Source organism: Mobula hypostoma, unplaced genomic scaffold (genome assembly GCF_963921235.1).
Source record: "Mobula hypostoma unplaced genomic scaffold, sMobHyp1.1 scaffold_36, whole genome shotgun sequence".
NCBI classification, from domain to species: domain Eukaryota; kingdom Metazoa; phylum Chordata; class Chondrichthyes; order Myliobatiformes; family Myliobatidae; genus Mobula; species Mobula hypostoma.
In genome coordinates, this window is record NW_026948187.1 from 5,743,493 (window position 1) to 5,755,205 (window position 11,713).

At 52.6% G+C, this 11,713-nt stretch overlaps 1 protein-coding gene across 1 annotated transcript in view; it reads left to right on the top strand.

Moving 5' to 3' along the window:
• Positions 1-837: 837 nt before the first annotated feature.
• Positions 838-11,713, top strand: part of LOC134341559 (asialoglycoprotein receptor 1-like) — an 18,533-nt gene continuing 7,657 nt past the window's right edge. Inside the window, exons 1-4 of the mRNA XM_063039425.1 lie at positions 838-850; positions 1,142-1,250; positions 2,449-2,630; positions 3,731-3,802. Of these exons, the coding sequence (XP_062895495.1) occupies positions 838-850; positions 1,142-1,250; positions 2,449-2,630; positions 3,731-3,802 (376 nt within the window). The remainder of the gene's footprint in view (positions 851-1,141; positions 1,251-2,448; positions 2,631-3,730; positions 3,803-11,713) is intronic.

An 11,713-nucleotide genomic window follows, 5' to 3' on the forward strand; every position in this document is an offset into this window, starting at 1 on the left:
AGGGAGGAGAGGGAGGAGGGGAGGGAGGAGAGGGAGGAGGGGGAGTGAGGAGAGGGAGGAGGGGGAGGGAGGAGAAGGAGGGGGAGGGAGGAGAAGGAGGGGGAGGGAGGAGAGGGAGGGGGGAGGGAGGAGAGGGAGGGGGGAGGGAGGAGAGGGGGGGAGAGGGAGGAGGAGAGGGAGAGGGAGAGGGGGGAGGGAGGAGGAGGGGGGAGGGAGGAGGGGGAGAGGGGGGAAGGAGGAGGGGAGAGGGGGAGGGAGGAGGGGAGGAGGAGAGGGGGGAGGGAGGGGAGGGAGGGGGAAGGAGGGGAGGGAGGAGGGGGAGGGGGAGAGGGAGAGGGAGGAGGAGGGGGAGGGATTGTAAGGGAGGAAAGGGGAAGGAAGAGGAGGAAGGGACGGGGGATAAGGTCGGGGTAGGGGAGTTTAGGTGTGGCGGGGGGTGGAGGTGGTGGTGGGGGTGAGGGGAGTGAGGGAGAGGCCGACAGGGAAAGGGGAGACGTGTGGCGGCAGAGAAGGGGTTGGGGTGGGTGGGAAGGAGGGAGGGAAGGAGTGATGGAGAGGGGAGGGTGGGTAATGAGGCGATGGGAGGGAAGAAGGGGAAGGTTGTGGGGGGGGGGGAGAGAGAGAACGTGAGATCAGATGACCCGGGTCTAAATGGCATCTCGTCCCCAAACACCCCCCCCACCCCTCACCCACCCCACCACCCCCCGTCCCACCGGCGGAAGGTGGAGGGGACGGGGAAAATGCGGGCGGCTGTGGTCGGCGTGTGACGGGTTTCTCGAGGGAGACGGTGGGGTGGTGGTGCCGGTGGGGGAGAGGCGAGGGAGAGGGGGCAGAGAGATGGGGAAGCGTGGTAAGATCAGGGGGAAGGGGTGAGAGTGAGGGTGAAGGCGAGAGAGAGAGGAGAGGTGGAGGGGAAGGGGCGAGGGAGGGGGAGAGGGAGGGCGCGAGGGAGGGGGAGAGAGAGGGGGAGAGGGGAGGGAGAGAGAGAGAATGTCACGTTATAAGGAAGGACGAGGAAGTTGAGGAGGCGCTGTGGAGGGAGCGAGTTTCGAGGGGAGCTGTTCACCTCACTCGCAGGGAGGGGGCCGACTCACCTCGGTGGGGTCTGGGGGCTTGTCCTGGGGCCCCCGGCTTCCCGCAGGCAGGGCGTCTGAGGCCCCGGCGACGAGCAGGGAGCGGTGTGCGAGAGTCCGACTCGCCAAACAGGAACCAGCCGGGGCAATGCAAATCTCCAGGACAATAGAAGCCCTGTGCGAGGGAAACTAATCCTCCCCCCTCTCCGATATTTCCCTCCTTCCTATCTCCCGCCCTGCCTCTTCACTTCCTCCCATCCTATCCTCTCCCCTCCGATTCCTCCCTCCCTCCGTCGCCTGCATTCCCTGTCCCTCATCTCTCCCCTGCATTCCCTCTCCCTCATCCCTCCCCTGCATTCCCTCTCCCTCATCCCTCCCCTGCATTCCCTCTCCCTCATCCCTCCCCTGCATTCCCTCTACCTCATCCCTCCCCTACAGACCCTGTACCTCATCCCTCCCCTGCATTCCCTCTCCCTCATCCCTCCCCTACAGACCCTCTCCCTCATCCCTCCCCTACAGACCCTGTCCCTCATCCCTCCCCTGCATTCCCTCTCCCTCATCCCTCCCCTACAGACCCTCTCCCTCATCCCTCCCCTACAGACCCTGTCCCTCATCCCTCCCCTGCATTCCCTCTCCCTCATCCCTCCCCTGCATTCCCTCTCCCTCATCCCTCCCCTGCAGACCCTCTCCCTCATCCCTCCCCTGCATTCCCTCTCCCTCATCCCTCCCCTACAGACCCTGTCCCTCATCCCTCCCCTGCATTCCCTCTCCCTCATCCCTCCCCTGCATTCCCTCTCCCTCATCCCTCCCCTGCAGTCCCTGTCCCTCATCCCTCCCCTGCATTCCCTCTCCCTCATCCCTCCCCTGCATTCCCTCTCCCTCATCCCTCCCCTACAGACCCTGTCCCTCATCCCTCCCCTGCATTCCCTCTCCCTCATCCCTCCCCTACAGACCCTCTCCCTCATCCCTCCCCTACAGACCCTCTCCCTCATCCCTCCCCTACAGACCCTCTCCCTCATCCCTCCCCTCTGTACCACTCACTCTCTCTCCCACCTCCCCTCTCGTTCCATCTCTCCCTGCCCCCTCTTTTCACCCTCTCTCCTTCCACGGCCACCCTCCCGCCCGCTATTCGTCTCCCTCCCTCGTCTCCTCATCTCCATCTCACCTCTCTACCCGTTCCCCACTCCCCCCCGACCCACTCTGTCGCCGTCATCCACTCCCCTCTCGCCCTCATTCCCCGCCCTCCCCCGGCCACCCTTATTTCACTCGACCACCCTCCCGCACACCCTCAATCTCCCTCCCCCCGCCCCCCGCACTTCCTGACGCTGCTCTCGGTTCCTCTCTGCAGCAGACCTTCACCTGCTGTTTGCTGCAGTTGGTCTGACACCGCCCCCGCATCGCCCCCGCCGCCAAACTTGTCAACGCCGGCTTCCTCTGACAACGGTCGCTTCCCCTTTCTGGGCTCAGAGACGCAGAGAATCGGCGACAGGATGGACAACAGCGAGACTTACATGAACGTGAAGTTCGCAAAGACGGACTCGCGGTCTCCGTCCCAGGGTGAGAGGGGCAGAGGGAGGGAACTTCGCTCTGTGTCTGTCCGTGGGAGTATGAGATGGGACGGTGCGGAGGGAGATTCACTCTGTGTCTGACCCCGGGAGTGTGTGATGGGACGGTGTGGAGGGGGATTCACTCTGTGTCTGACCCCGGGAGTGTGTGATGGGACGGTGCGGAGGGAGATTCACTCTGTGTCTGACCCCGGGAGTGTGTGATGGGCCGGTGTGGAGGGAGATACACTCTGTGTCCGACCCTGGGAGTGTGTGATGGGACGGTGCGGAGGGAGATTAACTCTGTGTCTGACCCCGGGAGTGTGTGATGGGATGGTGTGGAGGGAGATTAACTCTGTGTCTGACCCCGGGAGTGTGTGATGGGACGGTGGGGATGGAGATTCACTCTGTGTCTGACCCCGGGAGTGTGTGATGGGATGGTGTGGAGGGGATTCACTCTGTGTCTGACCCCGGGAGTGTGTGATGGGACGGTGCGGAGGGAGCTTCACTCTGTGTCTGACCCCAGGAGTGTGTGATGGGACGGTGCGGAGGCAGCTTCACTCTGTGTCTGACACCGGGAGTGTGTGATGGGACGGTGTGGAGGGAGATTCACTCTGTGTCTGACCCCGGGAGTGTGTGATGGGACGGTGTGGAGTGAGATTCACTCTGTGTCTGACCCCGGGAGTGTGTGATGGGACGGTGCGGAGGGAGATTCACTCTGTGTCTGACCCCGGGAGTGTGTGATGGGACGGTGTGGAGGGAGATTCACTCTGTGTCTGACCCCGGGAGTGTGTGATGGGACGGTGTGGAGGGAGATTCACTCTGTGTCTGACCCCGGGAGTGTGTGATGGGACGGTGTGGAGGGAGATTCACTCTGTGTCTGACCCCGGGAGTGTGTGATGGGACGGTGCGGAGGGAGATTCACTCTGTGTCTGACCCCGGGAGTGTGTGATGGGACGGTGCGGAGGGAGATTCACTCTGTGTCTGACCCCGGGAGTGTGTGATGGGACGGTGCGGAGGGAGATTCACTCTGTGTCTGACCCCGGGAGTGTGTGATGGGACGGTGCGGAGGGAGCTGAACTCTGTGTCTGGCCCCATTTGTTCTGTCCCCAGATGAACCTGATGTATCGTACGTGGAAATTAATTTCCAGAGACTCTCGGAACCCCGGCCCCAGGCAGCTGGAGGTCAGTTTCATCTTTGTTGGTTTGACTCTGTTTGGATGATGTGTCTGTCAGAAACATGGAAACGTAGAAATATGGAAAACTTACAGCACAATCCAGGCCCTTCGGCCCACAATGCTATGCTGAATAGATACTTTAGAAATTACAGGCTTATCTGTAGCCCTCTATTTTGCATGTACCTATCCAAAAGTCTCTTAAAAGACTCTCGTATTCACCTCCACCACCGTCGCCGGCAGCCCATTCCACGCACTCACCACTCTCTGCGTATAAAACGTACCCCATATATCTCCTCTGTACCTACTCCCCAGCACCTTCAACCTGTGCCCTCTTGTGACTACCATTTCAGCCCTGGGAAAAAGCCTCTGACTATCCACACGATCAATGCCTCTCGTCATCTTATACACCTCTATCAGGTGCTCTATCCTCCGTCACTCCAAGGAGAAAAGGCCAAGTTCACTCAGCTTATTCTCTTAAGACATGCCCCCTAAATCCAGGCAACATCCTTGTAAATCTCCTCTGCACCCTTTCTGGGGTTTCCACGTCCTTATTGTAGTGAGGTGACCAGAACTGAGCACAGTACTCCAAGTGGGGTCTGACCAGGGTCCTATATAGCTGCAACATTACCTCTCGGCTCCTAAATTCAATCCCACGGTTGATTCAGGCCAATACACCGTACGCCTTCTTAACCACAGAGTCAACCTGCACAGCAGTTTTGAGTGTCCTATGGACTCGGACCCCAAGATCCCTCTGATCGTCCACACTGACAAGAGTCTCACCATTAATACTATATTCTGTCATCATATTTGAACTACCAAAATGAACCACTTCACACTTATCTGGGTTGAACTCCGTCTGCCACTTCTCAGCCCAGTTTTGCATCCTATCAATGTCCCGCTGTAACCTCTGACAGCCCTCCACACTATCCACAACACCCACAACCTTTGTGTCATCAGCAAACTTACTAACCCATCCCTCCACTTCCTCATCCAGGTCATTTATAAAAATCACAAAGATGAGGGGTCCCAGAACAGATCCCTGAGGCACACCACTGGTCACCGACCTCCATGCAGAATATGACCCATCTACAACCACTCTTTGCCTTTGGTGGGCAAGCCAATTCTGGATCCACAAAGCAATCTCCCCTTGGATCCCATGCCTCCTTACTTTCTCAATAAGCCTTGCATGGGGTACCTTGTCAAATGCCTTGCTGAAATCCATATACACTACATCTACTGCTCTACCTTCATCAATGTGTTTAGTCACATCCTGAAAATACTCAATCAGGCTCGTAAGGCATGACCTGCCCTTGACAAAGCCATGCTGACTATTCCTAATCATATTATGCCTCTCCAAATGTTCATAAATCCTGCCTCTCAGGATCTTCTCCATCAACTTACCAACCACTGAAGTAAGACTCACTGGTCTATAATTTCCTGGGCTATCCCTACTCCCTTTCTTGAATAAGGGAACAACATTTGCAACCTTCCAATCCTCCAGAACCCCTCACGTCCCCACTGATGATGCAAAGACCATTGCCAGGTTCATCTCATCCGGTTCTGGTGACTTATCCAACTTGATGTTTTTGAAAAGCTCCAGCACATCCTCTTTCTTAATATCTACATGCTCAAACTTTTCAGTCCACTGCAAGTCATCCCTACAATGGCCAAGATCCTGTTCTGTAATGAATACTGAAGTAAAATATTCATTAAGTACCTCTGCTATTTCCCCCGGTTCCATACACACTTTCCCACTGTCACACTTGATTGGTCCTATTCTCTCACGTCTTATCCTCTTGCTCTTCACATACTTGTAGAATGCCTTGAGGTTTTCCTTAATCCTGTTCACCAAGGCCTTCTCATGGCCCCTTCTAGCTCTCCTAATTTCATTTTTAAGCTCCATCCTGCTTGCCTTAATCTTCTAGATCCATATCATGACCTGGTTTTTTGAACCTTTCATAAGCTTTTGTTTTCTTCTTGACTCGATCTCCAAGAGCCTTTGTACACCACGGTTCCTGTACCGTACCATCCTTTCCCTGTCTCATTGGAATGTACCTATGCAGAACTTCACGCAAATATCCCCTGAAAATTTGCCACAATTCTGCACATTTCCCTGAGAGCATCTGTTCCCAATTTATGCTTCCAAGTTCCTGCCTGATAGCCTCATATTTCCTCTTACTCCAATTAAATACTTTCCCAACTTGTCTGTTCCTATCCCTGTCCAATACTATGGTAAAGGAGATAGAATTGTGATCACTGTCTCCAAAATGCTCTCCCACTGAGAGACCTGACACCTGACCAGGTTCATTTCCCAATACCAGATCAAGTACAGCCTCTCTTCTTTGCTTTGCTGAACACCTACGCTCTGTCCGCCAGAGAAAGCAGGGTCTCCCAGTGGCCACACATTTTAATTCCACATCCCATTCCCATTCTGACATGTCTATCCACGGCCTCCTCTACTGTAAAGATGAAGCCACACTCAGGTTGGAGGAACAACGCCTTATATTCCGTCTGGGTAGCCTCCAACCTGATGGCATGAACATCGACTTCTCTAACGTCCGCTAATGCCTCCCCTCCCCCTCGTATTCCATCTGTTACTTATTTTTATACACACATTCTTTCTCTCACTCTCCTTTATCTCCCTCTGTCCCTCTGAATATACCCCTTGCCCATCCTCTGGGTCACCCCCCCCACCTTGTCTTTCTTCCTGGATCTCCTGTCCCATGATCCTCTCGTATCCCCTTTTGCCTATCACCTGTCCAGCTCTTGGCTCCATCCCTCCCCCTCCTGTCTTCTCCTATCATTTTGGATCTCCCCCAGCCCCTCCAACTTTCAAATCCCTTACTCACACTTCCTTCAGTTAGTCCTGACGAAGGGTCTCGGCCTGAAACGTCGACTGTACCTCTTCCTAGAGATGCTGCCTGGCCTGCTGCGTTCACCAGCAACTTTGATGTGTGCAGCCTCTCCTCTTGTAGACTTATCTACATATTGTGTCAGGAAATTTTCCTGAACACACCCAACAAACTCCACCCCACCTAAATCCCTCACGCTAGGGAAATGCCAATCGATAGCTGGGAAATTAAAATCTCCCACTTCAACAACCCTCTTATTATTACTCCTTTCCAGAATCTGTCTCTCTAGCTGCTCCCTGAGTTCCCTGTTACTATTGGGTGGTCTATAAAAAAACACCCAGTAAAGTTATTGACCCCTTCCTGTTTCTAACTTGCACTCACAGAGACTCAGTAGACAATCCCTCCATGACTTCCTCCTTTTCTGCAGCCGTGACTATCTCTGATCAACAGTGCCATGCCCCCACCTCTTTTACCTCCCTCCCTGTCCTTTCTGAAACATCTAAAGCCTGGCACTCAAAGTAGCCAATTCCTGCCCCTGAGCCATCCAAGTCTCTGTAATGGCCACAACATCATAGCTCCAAGTACTGATCCACGCTCTAAGCTCACCCACTTTGTTCATAATACTCTTTGCATTAAAATAGACACATTTCAAACCATCGGTGTGAGCGTGTCCCTTCTCTATCACCTGCCTATCCTCCCTCTCACAGTGTCTTCAAGCTTTCTCTATTTGTGAGCCAACCACCCCTTCCAACGTTTCTTCAGTTCAGTTCCGACCCCCCAGCAATTAGAAACATAGAAACATAGAAAATAGGTGCAGGAGTAGGCCATTCGGCCCTTCGAGCCTGCACCGCCATTTATTATGATCATGGCTGATCATCCAACTCAGAACCCTGTACCAGCCTTCCCTCCATACCCCCTGATCCCTTTAGCCACAAGGGCCATATCTAACTCCCTCTTAAATATAACCAATGAACTGGCCTCAACTGTTTCCTGTGGCAGAGAATTCCACAGATTCACCACTCCCTGTGTGAAGAAGTTTTTCCTCATTTCGGTCCTAAAAGGCTTCCCCTTTATCCTCAAACTGTGACCCCTCGTTCTGGACTTCCCCAACATCGGGAACAATCTTCCTGCATCTAGCCTGTCCAATCCCTTTAGGATCTTATACGTTTCAATCAGATTCCCCCTCAATCTTCTAAATTCCAATGAGTACAAGCCCAGTTCATCCAGTCTTTCTTCATATGAAAGCCCTGCCATCCCAGGAATCAATCTGGTGAACCTTCTTTGTACTCCCTCTATGGCAAGGATGTCTTTCCTCAGATTAGGGGACCAAAACTGCACACAATACCCCAGGTGTGGTCTCACCAAGGCCTTGTACAACTGCAGTAGTACCTCCCTGCTCCTGTACTCGAATCCTCTCGCTATAAATGCCAGCACACCATTCGCCTTTTTCACCGCCTGCTGTACCTGCATGCCCCCTTTCAATGACTGGTGTATAATGACACCCAGGTCTCGTTGCACCTCCCCTTTTCCTAATCGGCCACCATTCAGATAATAATCTGTTTTCCTATTTTTGCCACCAAAGTGGATAACCTCACATTTATCCACATTAAATTGCATCTGCCATGAATTTGCCCACTCACCCAACCTATCCAAGTCACCCTGCATCCTCTTAGCATCCTCCTCACAGCTAACACTGCCACCCAGCTTCGTGTCATCCGCAAACTTGGAGATGCTGCATTTAATTCCCTCATCCAGGTCATTAATATATATTGTAAACAACTGGGGTCCCAGCACTGAGCCTTGCGGTACCCCACTAGTCACTGCCTGCCACTCTGAAAAGGTCCCGTTTATTCCCACACTTTGCTTCCTGTCTGCTAACCAATTCTCTATCCACATCAATACCTTACCCCCAATACCGTGTGCTTTAAGTTTGCACACTAATCTCCTGTGTGGGACCTTGTCAAAAGCCTTTTGAAAATCCAAATATACCACATCCACTGATTCTCCCCTATCCACTCTACTAGTTACATCCTCAAAAAATTCTATGAGATTTGTCAGACATGATTTTCCTTTCACAAATCCCTGCTGACTTTGTCCGATCATTTCACCGCTTTCCAAATGTGCTGTTATCACATCTTTGATAACTGACTCCAGCAGTTTCCCCACCACCGACGTTAGGCTAACCGGTCTATAATTCCCCGGTTTCTCTCTCCCTCCTTTTTTAAAAAGTGGGGTTACATTAACCACCCTCCAATCCTCAGGAACTAGTCCAGAATCAAACTCTCCCCAATAGCTTTAACAAACCTCTCCGCCAGGATATCGGTCCCCCTCGGATTCCAGTGCAACCCGTCCTTTTTGTACAGGTCACACCTGCCCCAGAAGAGGTTCCAATGAACCAGAAATCTAAATCCCTGCCCCCGGTCCAATCCCTCAGCCACACATTTATCCTCCACCTCATTCTATTCCTATACTCACTGTCACATGGCACAGGCAGTAATCCCACAACGACACAAAGGTTTCTGGTGTTGTGGATAGTGTAGAGGATTGTTGAAGATTGCGGAGAGACATTGATAGGACGCAGAAGTGGGCTGAGAAGTGGCAGATGGAGTTCAACCCGGAGAAGTGTGAGGTGGTACACTTTGGAAGGACAAACTCCAAGGCAGAGTACAAAGTAAATGACAGGATACTTGGTAGTGTGGAGAAACAGAGGGATCTGGGGGTACATGTCCACAGATCCCTGAAAGTTGCCTCACAGGTGGATAGGGTAGTTAAGAAAGCTTATGGGGTGTTAGCTTTCATAAGTCGAGGGATAGAGTTTAAGAGTCGCGATGTAATGATGCAGCTCTATAAAACTCTGGTTAGGCCACACTTGGAGTACTGTGTCCAGTTCTGGTCGCCTCACTATAGGAAGGATGTGGAAGCATTGGAAAGGGTACAGAGGAGATTTACCAGGATGCTGCCTGGTTTAGAGAGTATGCATTATGATCAGAGATTAACGGAGCTAGGGCTTTACTCTTTGGAGAGAAGGAGGATGAGAGGAGACATGATAGAGGTATACAAGATAATAAGAGGAATAGATAGAGTGGACAGCCAGCGCCTCTTCCCCAGGGCACCACTGCTCAATACAAGAGGACATGGCTTTAAGGTAAGGGGTGGGAAGTTGAAGGGGGATATTAGAGGAAGGTTTTTTACTCAGAGAGTGGTTGGTGCGTGGAATGCACTGCCTGAGTCAGTGGTGGAGGCAGATACACTAGTGAAGTTTAAGAGACTACTAGACAGGTATATGGAGGAATTTAAGATGGGGGGTTATATGGGAGGCAGGGTTTGAGGGTCAGCACAACATTGCGGGCCGAAGGGCCTGTACTGTGCTGTACTATTCTATGTTCTATGTGTCCCGAGATCACTACCTTTGTGGTCCTGATTCTCAACTTCCTTCCTCACTCCCTGCCGTCTGTTTTCAGGACCTCCTCCCTTTTCCTGCCCGTGTCGTTGGTACCAATATGTACCACGACCTCTGGCTGTTCTCCTTCCCACTTCAGGATATTGTGGATGCGATCGGAACCGTCCCCGGACCCTGGCACCTGGGAGGCAAACGGGCAGCCGCGTTTCTTCCCCGCGTCCGCAGAATCTGCTGTCTGACCCCCCTCCCCCGCCAAACGACAGAGACCCCCGTCACTGCTGCCTTCTTCCTTCCGAGCCGCTGTTTCTAACCGCTGGGTAAGCCATTTCCACCCACAGTATTCGAACGGGGGTAGTGATTGTTCAGGGGGACAGCCACATGGGTGCTCTCTAGCCCTGATTAACCCTGACGGAACCACATAATTATAACATATAGTTACAGCAGTGCAAAGCAGTACCATAATTTGATGAAGAGCAGACCATGGGCACGGTAAAAAAGAAGTCTCAAAGTCCCCGAGTCGATCTACTCCCGAGTCACCGATAGCAGGCGGCAAAAGGGAGAAACTCCCTGCCATAAACCTCCAGGCACCGTCAACTTGCCGATGCCTTGGAAGCAGCCGACCACAGCCGACAGCGAGTCCGTTCGTCCGAAAACTCCGAGCCTCCGACCGGCCTCCCCGATACAGCCACCCGGGCGCCATCCTCTGCCGAGCGCCTTTGACCTCCCCCCCCTGGCCGCTGAAACACGCAAAGTCGAGGAGTTTGGGGCCTTCAGCTCCGGAGATTCCAGACCACGCAGTAACAGCGGCCATTTCAGAAGTTTCTCCAGATGTTCCTCCGTACTCTCACGCCCCTCTCCATCAAATCAGGATTGTGCACGGTCCCCTACCTGACAGATCGGCCGCGCGTGCTGCGCGTATCGTGCAACTTCTCCTCTCTTTGATACATCCTTTAAATTTGAGCAAGTATGGGGCGACCTTCTGTCCAAAATTTTCATTTCATTGGCATTATTACTCTTCTAATCTTTTTTTCCCCCAAAAAAGTTTTAGATTTGATCAGAAAGTCTTTCTTTCTTTTTTTTTGGTCATATCGTCAACCTGGACTACCCAGTCTGTTTTTTTTTTGCTTTATTATGGTGTAGTGGGTTGTTTTCTTTCTCTTTTCATTTAAAACCCAATGTTTTTTCCTTTCTCTTCAGAAACTGGTAAGAGGAGAGCTGCTATTTTCATTTTTTTTGTTATTATATCTTTTATACTAGTTTAACAATATCTTTGACTTTGACAAAGTTTGTCTTAATCTTGGTTTATATTGTTACTGATATATATACTTGAGCTAATTCTCCTCTGTATTTACGCTTTAAAAAAAAAATCAATAAAAAATTACTGAAAGAAAGAGAGACGATCAGACGGAGGGGATGCGTGGAGGGAGCTTTGTGGGACGGCGGTGCGAGAGGGGTGCCGTGGAATGGGATGAAGAGGAGGTGGTGTGGGGGGGGGGTGTGTAATGGCATGCCATGGGAGGGTCGGTGTGCTGGGAGTGCCGTGGGAGGGGCGATGAGGAGGAAGGGGGGCTGAGGAGGGAGCGATGTGGGACGATGTGTGACAAGGAACGGCCTGAAGGATTGCCGAGGAGAGAGGGGAGTGGGAGAGGTGGTGACGGCAGAGCTG